Source organism: Typha angustifolia, chromosome 3 (genome assembly GCF_048772165.1).
Source record: "Typha angustifolia cultivar Huaian chromosome 3, ASM4877216v1, whole genome shotgun sequence".
NCBI lineage: Eukaryota > Viridiplantae > Streptophyta > Magnoliopsida > Poales > Typhaceae > Typha > Typha angustifolia.
Genome location: NC_133241.1, coordinates 6,884,315 through 6,903,492, shown reverse-complemented (window position 1 = coordinate 6,903,492; position 19,178 = coordinate 6,884,315). Strand labels below are relative to the sequence as shown.

General features: G+C 35.7%; 2 protein-coding genes across 3 annotated transcripts; one reads left to right on the top strand and one right to left on the bottom strand.

Moving 5' to 3' along the window:
- Positions 1-546: 546 nt before the first annotated feature.
- LOC140758170 (uncharacterized) lies at positions 547-16,199 on the top strand. 2 transcript variants are annotated; one of them, XM_073094251.1, is made up of 18 exons: positions 547-918; positions 993-1,098; positions 1,225-1,332; positions 2,252-2,433; positions 2,638-2,833; positions 3,570-3,827; positions 3,970-4,116; positions 4,739-4,817; positions 6,835-6,948; positions 7,058-7,227; positions 9,548-9,666; positions 11,101-11,224; positions 11,321-11,392; positions 13,434-13,560; positions 13,778-13,892; positions 15,011-15,201; positions 15,276-15,388; positions 15,679-16,199. In XM_073094251.1, the coding sequence occupies exons 1-18, from the start codon at positions 569-571 to the stop codon at positions 15,943-15,945; spliced, it is 2,838 nt and encodes a 945-aa protein (XP_072950352.1). In that variant the 5' UTR covers positions 547-568; the 3' UTR covers positions 15,946-16,199. The 2 variants fall into 2 exon arrangements, with proteins under 2 accessions (XP_072950352.1, XP_072950353.1); XM_073094252.1 differs by having other exon boundaries at positions 15,276-15,341; positions 15,679-15,905.
- Positions 16,200-16,856: 657 nt separating this feature from the next.
- LOC140779970 (chlorophyll a-b binding protein CP26, chloroplastic) lies at positions 16,857-18,627 on the bottom strand. The gene is made up of 6 exons (XM_073125342.1): positions 18,370-18,627; positions 18,194-18,278; positions 18,002-18,052; positions 17,767-17,887; positions 17,339-17,473; positions 16,857-17,255 (listed from the first exon to the last, which is right to left on the bottom strand). The coding sequence occupies exons 1-6, from the start codon at positions 18,563-18,565 to the stop codon at positions 16,995-16,997; spliced, it is 849 nt and encodes a 282-aa protein (XP_072981443.1). The 5' UTR covers positions 18,566-18,627; the 3' UTR covers positions 16,857-16,994.
- Positions 18,628-19,178: the final 551 nt, after the last annotated feature.

Genomic DNA, 19,178 nt, shown 5'->3' with positions numbered 1-19,178 from the left:
CTCCTTGCAATGTATCAAAGTGCAACTTTTATGGATCAACTCACATGAATATATACCATGCAACATGTTGCAAATGGAGTGGGAATTCTTTTAGTGATATTTCTTTCTTCTCTTTTATTTACCTTTTTGCATCAATTAGAATGTAACAAAACAAAGGCTAGTTTTTAGATTTGGAAAAGTTAAGTGAGAAATGAATTTTAGTCAAACAAGATATCAAATTAAAATCCACTAAAATCAATTGATATGAAACAAGTTAAATTTCAAATCAATTAATATTTTTGAATTTAATTTGAAACAGCTATTTTTTCTACAAAAATTTAAATTGTATGAATTTGGGATTTCCAAACAGTGTGGTACACTAGCACAGGACCCATGCAGGCAAAAATATGAACCAAAGCTCTGTAGCTTATATGTATGTATATATATATATATATATATATATACGGCAGTTTAGGTGAAGACTATTCGAAGTCGGCGGTGAAATAAGAAAACCACCGATATCGTATTGCTTCCGATGTCTTATTAAAACCCCCGTTTAATTCTTGATCAACCCTCCTCGAGCGCTTCTATGGTGGATGAAGCGACCGAGGAGAGGGTTCCACGAGAACCCTCCTCCTCCGCTCCGGAAGACGAGATGGAGGTGGACGAAGCCGGAAGAGATAATTTAGGCGAAGAAGGAAGAGGAGGCGATAAAGAAAGAGACGACGGCGAGGACGACGACGGAGGCGAAGCCGAAGAGGAGGAGGAGGAGGAGGAGGAAGACGAGGAGTATATATTACAATTCGATGAGGAAACGAACCCTCTTTACTTAGTTGAAGGCGACTCTAATGGCGTCGAACTCTACCGGCAGTTCGAGAGGCTGGAATACGAGGCGCTCGCCGAGAGGAAGCGCAAGGCCCTCGACGAGCAAAGAGACCGGTAAAAACCCTACATTTCGCTAAATGCAGTGATCGATCTGTAGCTAATTTGGTCGTTCTCGGTGGTTATGGTAGCGGCGAGCCCGCGAAGAAGCCGAGACAAGATGAATTCTTGGGTGCGACGATTGAAGAGATCAATGAGCTGATGAACTTTGGAATGCGGAGAAGAAGATCACGCGGTGTATGATCTTATACCTTGATCTTGTTCTCATCTAAGGGTTTCCTTTTCTCTTAAGTTGCTTGAAATCAGAACGAATTAATATTGGTCGAATGTATTGAGAGAGGTTTCTATTTGTTCTTTGTTCAGCCTAAGAAAAAGGGAAGGAAGAAGGGATCAAGGAATAAACTCAGCCCTGAAGTCAGCCGGAGAATTGGTGATGCTACTCTTCATTATGCATCTGGAGAGTACGATGAGGTTTGACCTTCTGAAGTTTAGCGCATTGCTTTAATATATATTTCTGCCGTCAATTCTCACGAAAGTTCTATAGAAAAGTATATTTCATTTCCCAATAAAAGAATAGAGTGAACTTTCTCCTTTTAGTGGATGGGCTATATAGACATTCATATTTTTGATGCTGCTTTCATCTAACTAATATTGGATCACTAAAGAGGATATTGCAAGAGTGGTTCAAGAAAATATTGAGTTGGTTATGAAATGGTATGACCATCTTTAGGAGAAAACAAAAACTGCCACTGATAAAAGCTATATAATATTGTTGTACTCATGATCAATATACCTAAGTGAATCAACCAATTCTCTGTCGTTTCATCAGTTGACAATCATTACACTAGCCAAGGATAGTCGTGCCTATGACACGTGCCGACTGTGCCATGAGAAAAAGGGAAAAAGAGGAGAGAGGAGAGGAAGACTATACTGTGCCACCTTTGAGTCATGGCCACTGCTCTCGAGCTCCTCTGTCATCATTACCATTGTTGATCTCCTCCTTCCCCCTTCTCTTGATGATGCCCTAGTGAATAGGGAAGACGATGACCCAAATGGGTCGAAAATAAAAAGATCGGCTTTGTGGATCTAACTTAAGTAGTGGATCGGGCAACTATGGAGCTCGACGATAATGACAGCTTTGCGTTGAACCATAAGAGGCGAGAGGAGGGGTGCCGTGCAGCACCCCTCGTGTTATGTGTCAGTATTGTGCCAACATGACAAATGTTGATCGGCACAGGGCATGCCGGTCGACACAGCCATCATTGACACTAACCAGTGGTCAGTGCAACTATCATCCGATGTTCTTTTTCTTCTTCTTAAGGAATGATACCATTAGTGTTGGAACCAAATTTATAGCCAATGTGTAATGCCGATCTTTCTACTGGTACAGGCTATTCATTTATTGGAAGAGGTTGTGCTACTTGCACCAAATCTGTCTGATGCATATTATCTTCTTGGTCAAATATATGATGCTATGGGTGACAGAAAAAAAGCTCTTAACTTTCATATGATTGCTGCACATTTGACACCAAAAGATCCATCTTTGTGGAAGAAGCTCATAGCTTGGTCAATGTAAGCCTTTCTTCTTCATATCTTGTTATGCTTCTCCAAAGTTCTTGTCCAGGCTTGGATGGCAATAAAATATAGTCTGTAATATCCACACTTTCAACTTACAGTCTCATGATGTCAATTCTGCCACTAGTTGTTTTAATCAATGTTACTAACTACTTGCTGCAATACCTCTGATTTTTTTTTTTTCGTTTTGTTTTGACACAGTGAACAGAGAAATACTGGCCAAGTTAGATATTGTCTTTCAAAGGCTATAAGTGCAGATCCTGAAGATGTAGGCCTTAAGTTTGACCGTGCATTACTATATGTTGAACTTGGGGAGTATCAGAAAGCAGCAGAATCATATGAGCAGATATTAGGGATTCAACCAGCCAACATTGAAGCACGAAAAATGGCTGCAAAGGTTACACTTATTCCACTCATTATTTTAATGATATTACTTATCTGATTTTGGTAATAGTTGTAAACTGTCATCTGAGTATCATTTGCAGTCATTCACCTCAGGAAGAGGTGAGGAACCCAAATGATAGGCCAGGTTGCTTACCTGTGGTTGGCATTATTATAAACTATTAATAAATGATCTGATACTTTAACACTACATTTCCTGCTGATTTCTGGTGTCTGTGCAACACTTGACTGCTAGTTATTTTGCATTATCATACTTTGTTGTGCTCTAAGAACATGATATGCCTGTCACAGGAATCTAGAAATTTGTAGCTTGATTTTAAACTTTAATAGTTAGTTCGATCAACATCTATTTAAGATCCGATCCTCTATCTGAAAATTATCTGTATCCATTTAGTTAGGATATTGTTTTCAATTTTGCTATCTAGCCAATATTCGTATTCAGATTAAAAATATGGATTCAGATATGAGTTGAGCTCTATTCCGTCCGTATTCGATCCATTTTCACCTCTTGGATCATTTCATGCAACATAATAATACTTTGATGAAGGTATATGATCCTCATGGTATTAGCCCTACATAATACATGCATGACCTTACTTTCAAATATTTGCATATGAACACCTTGTATATTCTTCAAAAACAAAATAAACTTAATATTTGTTTTGTTGACTGCTTTATGGTATGTGGACTTTTTTCCTGAGTTTTGCTTCCCTTGCTTTGCTTTCTTTCAGATGCACAGGAAGTGTGGTCAAATTGACAAGGCTATAAATGTAATGGAGGATTATACCAGTTTTCATAATTCTAAAGCTGACTTAAGTGTTGTAGATCTTCTCATTTCTCTGTATATGGACAACAATGCACATAATGAAGCACTTAGGCAGATTGAGAATGTACTCTCAGCATTTGGCTCTGAAAAGAAACTGCCTCTATATCTGAAAGTGAAAGCAGTGATATGTCATGCTCATCTTGGAAATATGGAACATGCTGAGGTTTGTGGTCATTTATTTTTTCTGCATTACAGTTATTAATTTTCTTAAGAAGCAAGAAAATAACCTAGTTTTGATTTCAATGATCTTCTTATCTTGTTTCTTCGTATCTAATTCAGATATTTTATCCTTGGCCTCTTTCCAGGTCTTGCTTCAGGATATGCAAAGGGAATCTTCTCCAGATAAAGGCGATTTGATTGCTGAAGTTGCTGACTCCTTTGCTAATCTTGCGCAATATGATTGTGCACTAAAGTTTTACTTAATGCTAGAGGGGATTGCTGCTGATGACAATGTAAGATGAGCTCTGTCATGCTTATTTATGTAGAATACATTCTTACTCTTGATTGCTAGAAGGTGGCGAGTGAAGTAATTTATTGAAATTTTTTCAAAACCTTTCCTACTTTATGTACTTTTTATGGTTTGAATCTTACCTTATCACTTTTTCTGAAAAGAAAACCCTGCCTTCTACAAAAACACCATCATAAATTAGGTAACAGTACTTCCAAATTACAAAGTACCCTTACTGAGAGAGTAGTCTGAATAGTGAATACTAATTGACATAGGAATAATTTGAAACTGAAATTATAAAAACTAGAAAGGAAGAATTGGAACAATTTATAAACTTATAAGCCATCATTTGTAATTTCAGTTGCTTCCAGATCCTATCACAACATTGAGGAAATAATTATGTATCAGGGCAAGTATGAATTAAGAAACATTTATACAAGCCCGCTATTATTCCTTTTTGATTAATGCTTATTGCAAAACGTCTTTCAAAAAGCATTACCGACGAGTTTGATCATGGAGAAAAGATAAAGAAGTTGATCTTTTTTTTCTTTTTTTTTTCTGCATGTAATACTTGTTGTACTCCACCGATTGCCTTTGTTAACTTTTGTGGTTGCAAATATTTACAGGGTCAGTTATGTTTGAAAGTTGCTCAGTGTTACATATCCATGAAGGAAAGAGGAAAAGCTATTCCCTTCTTCTATAAAGGTTCTTCTTTTTCTTTTACAGCTTTCTCTATCATGGAAGTAAAGAGTACAAATCGGGATTGTTCTTAAATGTTAATATTTTTGTTTTAAATAGTAGAGAAATCATTTGATGCACTTGTCTTTATATATTCATTTTCCCCTTCGAAGATATTCCACACTATCCCTAACATTAATTGTACATGATTTTCCTTGCAACGGATAGTATGAAAATTCTAGTTGTATGTCCCATTTATGAGAAGTAAAACTGATTAAAGTATATTCTGACCATCATTACAACCATCAAGTAGAAAAATTTCATGAGAAATTTTCTAGTAAGATCCTTAGCTTGACAATGTGTTTATATGTGATTATTCAGTCAAGTTTCTTCCACACTATATTAAGGGTTTGAGAATTTATTATTTGATCAAGACTGTGAAGGCACGTCATATCTGTACCTATTCTCAAATTGATACTTTGATCAGAATAAGTACAGGTTGTCATGATGCTTGTCTTGGCTGCCTTAGGACAAAATGGATTTATGTTAAGTAACTAACCAGCACAGACCGAAAACAATAATTATTCCAAAGTCTGGCATGCTATGTATCATGCAGTAGAAATAGTGCTTTAAGATGGTCTGCATAAAATATATTTGAAATGGTTTATGGCACTAGAAAGTATAAACATAATTGATCAAATTAAACTTATTTATATTCTTCTATGGCTTGGAGCAGAAGCGAGCCCATTTGTTAGGTAAAGGGTTGTATAAATAAGGATGGTCAAACTGCAGAGTGAGAACTAGGTAGGAGGAAGAAAGGTAAGATATCAGCGAGAGGTAATCACAGCACAGATAACAGGGTAAGGAAGAGAGAATTTAGTAGGTGTAATGGTAAGACAGTGAGGGAAGACAGAAAACAATGTGCCTACTGGCGACACTGACTATATTTGTGATTGGATACAAAATACCCTATCTCAATGGAGGGTGCAACAAGAGGAAGGCAGTGCTTCCTATCACTTGAATTAAATGAGGCTCTATGTGTAGTAGTGCAATGGAGAGACATGCTAGTGAAAGCCAGGAAATCCTTTTTTCTGAAAATATATTTATTGGTAATACAAAAGTCTAAACATATATATATATATATATATATATATATATATATATATATGTTTATGTATGTATGTATAATAGATACATCATATATATATCATTTACATGCTTTCATGCTTAAGCTAGATCAAACAGAGGTTGACTGCTCACAGACCTAAGCTAGAATAATGTGATCCTAAATATTAGACTGAAATCAGTCACCAAACTAGTTTTGGGTTGAGATTGGGATTGACTATGGCCAATCATGAGGTGTTTTGGGATCGGTTGAAATTGGGGTCAATGAAACTAGATGTAGAGCAGTTGGAGATTACCTCATGTATCTCAAATTCTCAATCTGTTATTTTATCATCTGCCACATTACCTTTTCATATAAATTTTCTGAGCCCAACTTCATATGGTTGCTCCATAATGAAATTGGATGTTGTTCAAGTTTTTCTTCATGATCGAAAGGAATCATTAGGAATTTCTCTCATATTAATCTTTGGAAGAAGATACGAATACTGATTATTAAATGTTTTCTAGAGATATGATTTTTCAAGGATACTTACGATTTATTTTTGCCTATATATTTTTTCTTACTTCTCTTACGTGGGATTAATATGATGGAGTAATCTTGAATAATTTGTCAAAGTGGCAATCTTCTTATTCTTGTTTCTTATGTTATTTAGAAAATTCAAAATGCTTTCCTTTTGCTCCTGATTATTAGGTTCTTATTGCATTTCCTTATATTCCATATATTGATGCAACCTAGTCTAATTTTTCTGTTTTTTTCTTAAATATATTTGAGTCCCAACTTTGTACTGATAATGAACCTATTAATTAGTTATCTTAAGAAGATTTGATTTAAATGCTTGATGCAGAGTGTAAGCTGCTGCATTGTTCTACAATAGTTTTTTACAAACATGTTTGCAACTTTGACATATTTATGTTTCAGCTTTATCCAAAATGGAAGGCAATGTTGATATCCGCATAACCTTATCCTCCCTCCTCCTAGAAGAAGAGAAATGTGATGAAGCTATTATTTTGCTTTCACCTCCTAAAAATTCAGGTAAGTCACTCACTTGGTAATATGAGCGCCAAAATGGTTGTTGAGATCAGTGGCATCACTTTATTTTTTTTTTTTTGTACTCATAGTCACGTTTTTATGTGCACTGTAGAATTATTTTCTGCTTTATGTTCTGCACAATCGAAGCCCTGGTGGCTTAATGGGAAAATCAAAATGCAGCTTGCCAAAATTTACCGTGACAAAGGAATGCTGGAGAAATTTGCTGACACAATCTATTCATCCATTCGTGAGACATTAATTGTTGAATCTCAGAATCAAAAGGTAAACTAATGCTGCAATCTACTGAAAATTGTAACATCTTTCTGGATGATGTATATATAATTGCTGCCAAAGGAAGGTAACCATGCACTATTATAACCTTATTTTGTTTACAGCAATCACAATAGGAAATCTTGGAATTTACTTGAAGAGAGTATTCTTTCCACATGTTTGTCATCAAGGGGACAGTAATTTTGCTGCATTTCTTGCATGTTTGTGTGTTATGTCAAAGGATTATATCAGGGAAATATAACTTTGAATCTCTTTGTTAAATTGTGTTTATCCTCATGGTACATAACAACAACAATGGTCATGCACAGCATGTGCGGGTTAGCACGCGACGTGTCATTAGCGCACATTTAACATAATTTTAATAAAAATATTATTCAACATATAATATGATTGAGCATATTTATGAAAACTAATATTAATGATTGAATACTCTATAATATAATTGAATAATTCATAATTGAAGACATAATATTAACATTCAACACATAATATTAAAATTGATTGATGATGATTGGTAGAATTAAGAAAAAGTAAGAAAATTTTGTTCTATATATTATATTATATTGTTAAGAAAATGACTAAAGTTGATTTGATAATAATTGAGAAAAATATAATTTTTTTAAAAAAAAATGGCTCCATATCAGTATGAAGACCAGCATGGCCATCCTTGCATAACAGAATAGGATGGTTTAGAACAACTTCTCATACAACTATGCTTTGTTTCATAGCATTGTGCTTCACTGTATCTCATTATAAGTTATTTCATCAACTGTACAAAACTACAAAAATCTGCATGAAAATTTAGCCACTGCCATGGCCATATTGTCAGCCGTGTAAGTTATGTGTGATTAGACTCTCTATTATATAATCTTTATAAAGTAGGTGTTTATTAGCTTCCTAGTCCATCTGGCAAAGGACTTTTTTTGAGTATTCTATCCTTTCATATTTTATTATGCTACAACCTAACATAAGTTTCCTCCTCCAATAGTATGCATAACTATATGATCAGTCGTCTTGGCTTTTCTACAACATTAGTCTGTGTTCAAATATGTTACGAACCAAACTAATTAGAGAGTTAGATTGGGTATTTAGATTGAAGGGAGTTCTTGATGTGATGAAAGGGATGGAAGAGGGATGATATAGGAATAAGGATACTTGCGATTAGAGAAGAGAATAGGACGAAGGGGAAGATATAGGAATAGGGATACTTGCAATTAGAGAAGAGAATAGGACGAAGAGGAAGAAGGGGTCGCTCCTAGAAGAAGTAGGGCCACACCAGACGAGGAGTAAGATCTAACTAATGTAGGCTAGGGGATGATGTGAAGTTAGGGCAAGAAGAAGAAAAGAGAAAAAGAGAGAGAGAGAGATAGGGAGAAAAAGATGGATTCATAACATAACCCAATTAGGGTGCACTCTACAATACTTAGAGGCTACATTTTGGACCTAAACAACAAAATAAACCATAAAAACCAAGCGTTCTCGCCACGGCGTATTCGAACACGCTCAAGGCCATTCGAATGCGTAAATCCTGTTCTTTGTCTTTGCGAACGCATGCAGGTGTTCGAACGGGCGCATTCGAACGGGCTCGAGGCCGTTCGGATGCACAAATCCCGTTCTCTATTTTTGTGAATGCGTGCAAGTGTTCGCATTGTGCGTTCGAACGCGGTAGCAAAAAGCCTTATTTTCTAAAGCAAATTTATTTCTTTTGATACAACTTGATCCAGCTCTAGTTGTATCAAAATAATACTCTCTGGTGCCATGGCATGTTTGAGGCAGGAATATTTTTTGCAGCTCGACCTGGAAAAACAGTGCCAGCAGTGACCTGTAGGTTTGGAATGCATTGTGTTGAAGATGGAAATTGTACATTCCTTACATGAACAAGCATAATTCAAGCATTTCTTGTTTTTCTAATGTCTTATATTACTTATATTAGTCAATAAGACAAGTATGTACCATTCCTTTCTGGTGATTTCTATGCATGAACAAGCATAATTCAAGCATTTCTTATTTTTCTAATGTCTTATATTACTTATATTAGTCAATAAGACAAGTATGTACCATTTTTCCTCTCTGCTCCACTGTACCCAATTTTCTAGTTCCAAGTCAAGATAAAGGCTACTGTTCTGGTTACAAATGTGGTAAAAGTTAGCTTTTAACTATTTTTTTTACTGACGCTACTTTTTCCTCCTTTATCTTGATTAAGGTTATCAACATGGTGTGTATACCTTGGCACTATTTGAATTTCCTGATTGCTCTTTTTTTGTTATCTTTATTTCATGGTTTACTTTATGCTTACATTTTATTTAAATAGGTTCGACCGGCAAAAAAGCTCCCGAAAACTGTTTTATTTGAAAGAGCAAAGTTATTGAGTGAACAACAACCTGACAATGTATTTCATGGCTTTAAACCAATTGCAACATCAGCAGATTTGTAAGTACTATAATTTTATTGAATTATCTTTTACATTTAAGATGCAATGGACTTAAATGTTTAGTGGTGCACCTTCAACTATGAATTAGTTTACTTAAAGCAGGCTAAAGTTATTAACTGCAAAATATCATATTTTTTTCTTTTCTTTTTTGCTTCTGATTTTATTGTTTTATGTGGCTAAAGGGCTGAATATGTCCTTGCAATTTTCTCAGACTGATTTAATTGTATTTCATGGTGTAATTTTCATTGTCAATGTCTAACATGCTCTGATGTAATATTGCTTAATGAATAAAGCAATCTTGTCCTAATGATGCTATTCAGATTTCAGAATGTAAGAATACCTGTGTTACTGACCATCAGTTCATTTAAAAACACTTCAAGCATCATATTTACATGGTAGATAAACCATAAGCACTGTTATGCCAATAAGCACTTCTCATATCTTTGATCTTCCAAGTGTCAAATTTATCTCTCTAATAATCTACTGTAATCAGCAGTTCCTATCAGTTGCCGAGATTTCTGAACTTGTATTGATCCTTTTCTGGTACATACGAAAATTTTCTAGTCCAAGGCCTGCGAATCCTATTGCTCTAACTTTTGTAATAAAAACAGTATGAAACAAGCAAGTTATGTTCCCTACTAAAGACTAAATGATACTAGATTAATTGCAAGCTATAAATGTTGCAATTAGTTTCTCTTTATTCCTTGGTTGATCATTTATATTAAGAGAAGCGAAGTCCCATGAGGAAGGAACAAGGATAAAAGCAACATATTCATAAAATCATAATTTTAAGTATGTTCCTTTGACTGTTTCATTTAGCATAATATGGATAGTAAGAGGATAATAAATAGACAGTAATAATTGTTTCCTTTCTAAGAGTGAGTAATAGGTAACTTTTGCTCCTGAAAAGATAGAGGGCGAGTCTTATGTTCATTAATCATGAAAAGCAAATGTAATGTAATCATTATTACTTCATAGAATCTTATGTGTATAAGTTTTCGTTTACTTGTTTCCTTGTTTTTGTGTTGCTTCATTGTATGCATAGTACATATTCAAGTCTATTTGCTTAATTATCATGATCATAGATTCTCCATGTTCAGCTACTGATCAACATTAGTTGGCATAAATTGGCACGTACCATGTCAATACTTTCTTCTGCTCCACAATACATGGAAATATCACGATGTCCTCCCGTGTTGACCCTTTACAGTCCCTTGCATAAGATCATGTCTCTATATGCCAAATTGGCATGCATTTTCCTGAATGGGGGTGTTCCAACCTGCGCAATCTGCATTTATCATGCTTATGGCTTATTAACACATGGATGTCCTCGTGCTGTATATTTAATCTTTAATCGTGATGACATCTCTTCACTTCTTCAGAACTTATCGTATTTTTATTTCATTTTTCTGACCCCTTAATAATGATGTTAGGGCCAAAGCAACAAGAGCAATTAAATCTCTACAGAAAAAGGCAGCTTTGAGGGAAGAAAGGAAAGCAGCAGCCATAGCAGCTGGTTTAGATTGGCAAAGTGAAGACTCTGAAGATGAAGCTCCGGTAGAAAAAATAATCTGCCTTTTTTTTATATATTTGCTACTCATTTTTCCCATTATATTGACTTATTCAGATTTTTTTTCTAATTCAACATTCTAGCGGAAGGCAGTACAAAAACCTCCTCTGGAGGGACTTTTGAAGGATCCGGAACATCATCAGCTTATATTAGATGTTAGTAGTTTTCCCTAACTTCTTATTTGCTCGTCTGCCTGTTGATTTTTTGACATATTTGAAAACCACTGCTTCACATGGAAGTATTGACCCGAGATAGCGAATAATCCAACATGGAATATTATGATAGACTATATTCTATACAAATATATGTATCTTATCTTATATGTTCCTATAGCTGCGTCTGATGGCCTGATACATGGAATTTTCTTGTTGGTCTTAATGGTGGGATAACTGGGTCATATATATGAAACTTGAAAAATAGCTTACGACAAAACAAGGTTAACTAATAGGTTAACTCACAAGTGCGTAGATTAAATTTTATTAAACCTTTCTTTTGAGTATTGGTGGAAAAAGGCAATTTAATATTTTGATTGTCGACAATTAACAGGTATATAAGGTCCAGAGTGTGCGAAAATTATGTATCAACCTGCTTGTTTTTCACGTTTTATTGTCACTTTTAGTATACCTGGGCGACTGGGCATAATTAGTCTCCAAAATATGTAAAATTTGTGTTTTAAAATTGCAATGGTAAGATGTGACATATATAAGGATTTTTTATTCATTGAGTCTTATCTTATAGATGATCTTTCAGAATTATGAGATGAACAATATAAGGGAACTTTGAAGTTTTCTCTATGTTCAGAATTTCTTTGCAGTTGTTGGTATCATATAAGACAACTGAAGATCCAGAGTTCTTACAAAATGACAACATCTCAGTACATGTGGCTCTTGCCATTATAGGTCAATATGTGCAACCTTGTCCCATTAACTGAGACGGAGAGGCTGATTTCATGGCTTGAACCCAACATGATACATGATACATGGGACAAGCCTTTAACCATCATGATTCATAACAAGTAGCAGTCTCTTTAGGTCATTAAGAACTTTCTTCCTACTAGGTTAGATATTTTCAGATGTTTATCTTGAAACCAAGGGTTTTCAGATTGCTTGAACATTGTTCAGTTTTTTAAGGAACAAAACATGGCCCAAACATAAAAATAAGCCTATATCTTTATCCATAGTCAAATGGATTTGATCTGGATCAAATTTAGCTCTGGAAGGGATCTCCTTGATTAATAAATACTTGATTGTTTCTATCTAACTTCCACTTATTGTCCAATATAGGTTGTTGCCGTTCCAAGATATTAATTGCCCTTTCAATGATGAACTTAAGTATTATAGTTATCAAGATCATGATTTGGTACTGGATCTATATCAATTTTCAGCTGGTTAGATATATATATATTTTTTACTTTTTATCCTAAATTCTGCTCCTTCTACTTACCACAAAGATATTGTTTCTCTTCCCTCTTTTCTATTAATAGAAGTCATATATTCAAGCATTCATATCTCAAGTACATTCTTGCTTTGGATATGTTGCTTCCTTACTGTACAAAATTGAAAACCATAAACTATGCTTATTCTTACAGATGAACTACATATATGTATATATGTATATGTATGTGTTTATGACCAACATATTAAAATCTATGTATGTACATCTTTTCAAGACAGACATAATTAGTTTATCCAGATTTTAGGTTGGTTTCTTAAACTAACTTTGTATCTTCTACATATAGTTGCATGACAGATTGCATGGCCGACATATGGCAGCAAACACCCTTAAATTAAGTACCTCTATGTTATGGTACATTAGAGTAAGAATAAGACAATACTGTAGTTTCACATCCTGCTGAACAGAATGTACCTAGAAACATAGTCTGTGTTTATTTTAAACCCTTTTGTAGTTGGTTAAATTACCTAGTATTTTCATTCTTTGAAAATTTAGTATAGAATCATGACTAACATGTCCATGCTTGCTAAACGAGTTGATAAACTCTCCCTGCTGCATTTGTTTGGTTGCACTTAGTTCTCTATATTTTTGTTTTTCTGCTCAAGTTTGGGCATTGGTGACCCTGTATTAATTGGTTAGGGCCAGTTCCCCATTGTCCTTGAATAGCCTATTAAGTAAATATTAAAAAAATTGAAAATCAGGATAACAAAATCTCTCCTTTTCTTTTGGTGTTACATTTTTTAGCTTTGCAAAGCATTGGCATCCTTGCGGCGATATTGGGAGACATTGGAGATAATCAACTACACCCTCAAAGTAGCATATAATGCAGTATCAAATGATCAAAAGGAGGAGCTTCGATCATTGGGAGCACGTAAGAGTTTTCAGTCTTTCTTTTTCATAATTAATGTTGTTATACTAATAAGAAAAAGTGTTAGCAATTATTGGTTGCTTTTTATGGGCTATAGAATTTTCTAATTTTACAATGCACGGCTCCTGGAATTACTCTAAGAAGAATTTGTTTTTCTTCTTTTCTTTTGGATGTCTTGTAGATAATATCTTATTGATATCTTTGTCCCTTTCTGCTTCAGAAATAGCATATAGTACCAGAGATCCTAAACATGGGTTCAATTATGTTCGTTATATTGTTCAGCAACATCCATATAGCACCGCTGCATGGAACTGCTATTACAAGGTCGTTTCAAGGTAATTGATGTTGATGCTCTACTTTACTGTGTCTGAAAATACAAATAAATTAGTTTCTTAAAGCAAGCAACATATGTTTAATGCATAACTTTAAGTCTTTGGGCCTAAATATATGTACTTTTATGTTGTTTTGGACCAAATTGTTTCCTTAACCACAACATATTTATTCTTCTCAAATTTCATGGTTTTCTGATTTTGACATGCACTGCTTGACTGGTTAGAACTTAAAAACTTCCGTACTTCATGTATGAGTTGTTGATAACTTGCTATTGAAATGGGATGAGTCTGTGTTGGTGAGTTAAATGGGTAAAATTTTGCCAGTGAGTTTTCCATGTGAATGTGGCATTATATTAGTTGAACTTCACATAGTTAACTGCAAAACTTGTCAGATAGTTAGATCTTTTCACTGAAGTTGTTTATAAGACTTTGGACCATGTCATCATGTTCTAGATGAGACCCCAAAAGTTTTAGATCTTTTTAATTTATCAGTTTTCATCTATCACATGGATAATCTATCGGTATACTTAATCTATGTTTTCCAGCACGGGCATATTATCTACAATTTGTCTTGTCAATTTGTTGCATAAGTAGGGTTTGACGAACAATTTTGTTATTATTTTGATAACTTGAAGTTTTGTGTATCATATTCTCAATGCCCAGCCTCTTTGGACAATGTAGCATATATAAATCATCAAGTCAAACGAAAGATCTGATTTGATAAGGTATTAAGATCCACCTGGGTTTGGCTTGCCATGGATGTTGTAAAGGAAATACTGTGGATAACATTTTATTCTCAGTAGAGCATGAGCTGATGTAGCCATGGATCAAAGTCTTCCTTAATTGAAATTTGATGGGAAGTGAAAACTAGGCAACCTCAAGCTACTATCAACATAATAAGGTGAATGATAATGACCATAATAGATACTACTGCTTGTTATCTTCATCTTTATTTCTTGATCCTTTATGCTTCTTATCTTCCACAAATCAATCTGTATCAAATGAATCTTATATTTTCTTAGTAATAATGGTAAACATTATAATTTTGGCTAAAATCTGTCGGTGTGTCAATATGAGATTCTACTACAATACTGCATACATGTAATATATCCTTTCTACAGACTAGAGAATCGGTATACAAGACATGTTAAATTTCTACACTATATGAGGGCAACAAGGAGAGATTGTGTACCACCGATAATTATAAGTGGCCATCAGTTCACTCTCATTAGCCAGCACCAGGCAGCTGCTCGGGATTATTTGGAAGCTTATAAACTGCAGCCAGAGAATCCTCTTATCAGTCTTTGTGTTGGTATGGTATTATGTACTCAGGTCAATCGTTTTCATTTGGAAGATAGTTCAATCATTTTCTCTCTTTCCTTGCAGGCACTGCTTTGATTAACTTGGCCCTCGGTTTTAGGCTACAGAATAAGCACCAGTGTGTCGTTCAAGGTTTTGCATTCCTCTATAATTATTTACGTATCTGTGGTGATAGTCAGGTTTGATTTATTCTCTAGTTCTTCCCTCGGATTTCATATACTGCATCTTGTTCTTTAAAATTCTACGCGCTCTTCCATCCGCTCTATTGTGCATCTTTTAGAGAATTCTCTCTGTTTTCTCTCTAGTGAACAAAGCAAGGTTGACCATGAAGTACTGTGAAATTGCTCAGTTGAAACCTGCTAATATTACAGGCTTTCATGTTAATGTAGACCAACCATTTTTAGCCTCGCAACCGATCTTCTGGCTTGTGACGATTTCCAGGTTGATCTCATAACATATTCTTTTGCAGGAAGCCTTGTACAACATTGCCCGAGCATATCAGCACGTAGGCCTTGTTACTTTAGCAGCCTCTTATTACGAGAAGGTGCTGACATTTAAGGAGGAGGACCATCCAATTCCTAAGCTCCCTTACGAAGATTCAAATACTCCCCAGGATCAAAGGCCAGGTTATTGTAACCTAGGAAGGGAGGCTGCTTACAATTTACACTTGATTTACAAGAAAAGTGGAGCAACAGATCTTGCAAGGCAGGTCTTGAAAAATTATTGCACCCTTTGAAAGATGTCATGTTTTATTATCTATAGTATCTATATCAACAAATTTCTTGTAACTACATGGAAAAAAAAAAAACATTACTCTAAGACTTTAAGTTTTTATTTTTTATTTTTACTTTTTTTTTAGTTTTTTATAGACACTTTTTAGTTGCAAAAATGTGGGAAGCTTGGTTCTTTTAAATCTGTCACTCTTTTTGTAAAAAGAATAATGTAATGTACAAAGTGACTCCCGCGTAATTTTTTATTTTTTGGGCTCTATTTCAGAATCAACATGGTGATTAATTCCTAAGTAATATTCATATATATATATATATATATATATTTTTAACAGGCAGCTGCTAAAGTTAACAAAATGCATGACAATGATTAATTTACGTTTCTTTCTTGAGTATACTAATCTTTTATTAATCTTAACCAACACACTAAAACAACAAAACTTTATCCTCCTACTACATGAGAGATCTACCAAAGGAAAGGGTTTGAAATTAGTCCTAAAAACTTTTAACCCAAAGGAAAGGGTTTGAAATAGTTTGAAGTTTGAATTTCGAATAGCGGAGAAGAAGGGATTGTTCAAAAAGAAAGGGAACAATACCCCATTTGTCGAAGAACCCAAGGCACTTATTAGCCCCTCGTAATTCTAATTTATGTAAAAATATTAATCTTTTACTATTCTATTTGTCTCTACTCATTTTAGAATATTTATAATATCCAAAAGTAAGCAAAATTGAGACTAAAAACGCATGAGACAAATATTATTGTTATGTTCTAATTAATTATCGTAAAACAGAATTGCATTTAACACCATACCTTTTTATGTCAAACGGATTGCTTAAATCATAGTATCGAATTGGAGGTATCGATAGGATGAGGGCTATATCAACTCAGCAAGATAATTCTTTAAAGAGAACACTAACATTTTTCGAAAGTTCTTGCAAAACCAAGCATTCCTTAGAAGTCCAAACACATTTTACATAGCAGTGAGAAGGGTCTCATAGATTTACATGGCCAGCAATGAGCTCAATTCTGGGAAGAGAAGAAGGTGATATAGAGGTATTACAGAGTTGGAGCTCTCTCAGCTGATGCTGAGAGCACAGTAAGCAAATTGTTTCCAAATGGGTCACTCAAATGCTTTGAGAGGTTCTCCACAGGCCCTTCTCCAGTGACATAGGCCTGCAGGAAGAATCCGAGCATCGCAAACATCGCCAATCTCCCATTCTTGATCTCCTTCACTTTGAGCAGTGCAGCTTGGTCTGGATCATTGGCCAGGCCAAGGGGATCAAATGGGCCTCCTGGGTGGAGCTTGTCATCCAAGTCCTAGAACAAGTATTTGACAATTTAGTTATCTAGTTATAGATATATTTGTACAGCAGTTAATGTTAGTAAGGAGATTCAGTTACCAGGCCATTGATGATTCTGTAGTACTCTGCTCCTCCAACAAGCACAACCTCAGCAACCACAGCAAGCACAAGGTTGATGGGGATGTTCTTTCCAAAGTAGTTCAATGTGTTTCCATCAAGTAGAAGAGCTCCAGTCTGCAAATTTGGATCAAACCACCAAATTTAGAGACACTTACTACAGATGTTGAAAAATGGAAGAGAAATACTTGTAGAATATGTATCCATCTTTATAATCAATTATCAGGCATAATGTACAGTCATTTATCATTGTAGTCAGGATGAGCCAGAAGGACTAATTTTATAGAGAAATACTAAAGAGTGTCATATGGAAGCGAAATGTTAATATGCATGAGCTAAACTAGGTTCTGCAGGCTAATTGCTCGCAGCTCTTACTCTCTAATAACTTAAGCTTTTCGAGTAATTGATACCTTGAACCAGACTGCTTCAGGGCCACAGTTAGCACCAAATTTGTTGAAGGCCTCTGGGATGATGAAGCCTGCAGCTCCAAGCATGGCCCACCTTGCATGAATGAGCTCATAAGCTTGGTATCTGCATGTAAATTTGATAAAAGTTAAGTACAAAGAAGATCAAAGGAATTCTGGCAAAAAAACAAGAGGTAGCTATTCAGGTTAGTTTCTTTTGCACTTTTTTACATTCACTTACTTGCTGAAGTCCTCTGGTTTCTTGCTCAGCCCAAAAGGATCATAACCATAGCTACAAGAAAATGAGAGCAAAAGCCATTCAGCATGCAGAGTTGTTAATAGAGTGATTTCATATATTAATGCCACTTCACTACTGCTATTCATCATTAGATTGATAGAAAATTTAGCCAGAAGAACAGATGTTAGAACTTACTCTCCTGGGACCTCTCCGTTGAGGTATTCTGGCACCTCTGATCGGTCCAACAGTCCTTCCGGCAAGAAGATCCTCCTGTCAGGGCCTGAGACAAAACATCAAACACATTACTAAGCAAGTAGAATTAAGCATCAAAGCAATCTAATTCATCTAGGGAGGGGGTTAGATATACTCACCATACCACTTGGCGAGCTCCTCATTGGCCGGAGTCACTGCGACGGGCTTCGCCTTGGCCGGAGCGGCCGCCTTCTTCTTGGAGAAGAGCGCGACGATCTTCGGGGACGCGGCGTTGGTCGCCGGCTGCGCCGAGCGGGCCGGTCCGTTGAAGGTGATGGGAGTGCCGAGCATCTCCGACATGCCGAGGGAAGCCATGGTCGCCGGCCGACGAGAAGCAAGGAAGGATGAGGAGGAGGAGGAGAGTAGCAGTTGATGAACGTTGAGTGAAGGAGAGGGAAGACTAAATGGTTGGCCTGGTGGATGTGGTGGGTCCACGTCGGATGTATCCCGAAGGGCTGTGATTGGTGAGTGCTCAGGATGGGGATCTGTTGCTGGGATTTGGTTGGGTGGCTTGTGATAGCGTGGCAGATGACGTGCTGACGTGGCGGGGTCGTTGCCTGTGGTCCACTTTGGTTGGATAGAATGAGGAGTATCCAACACCACCCAAAGGTAGAAGCATCAGCAGCCACAGCCACAGCCACAGCAACGCCACACAGCTAGTAATAAAAGACTACAATAACATCAAACAAGTATTGCCATTTCCTCATTCAAAGGGCTTAGAAGTATCTATCATACTCGAATACTAGTTTTAGAGAATGATGATGCCCAAAACTGATCACCAATCTAAACCTCATGCATATGTTATCTATCATCTACATGCATGCTATATCATGAAGATAATATCATCAAATTAATTGTAATGTTATCTGATTGACCATTAATCACAAGCACCTTCCAAGTGTCATATTATAGCACCTTAAAAATACTC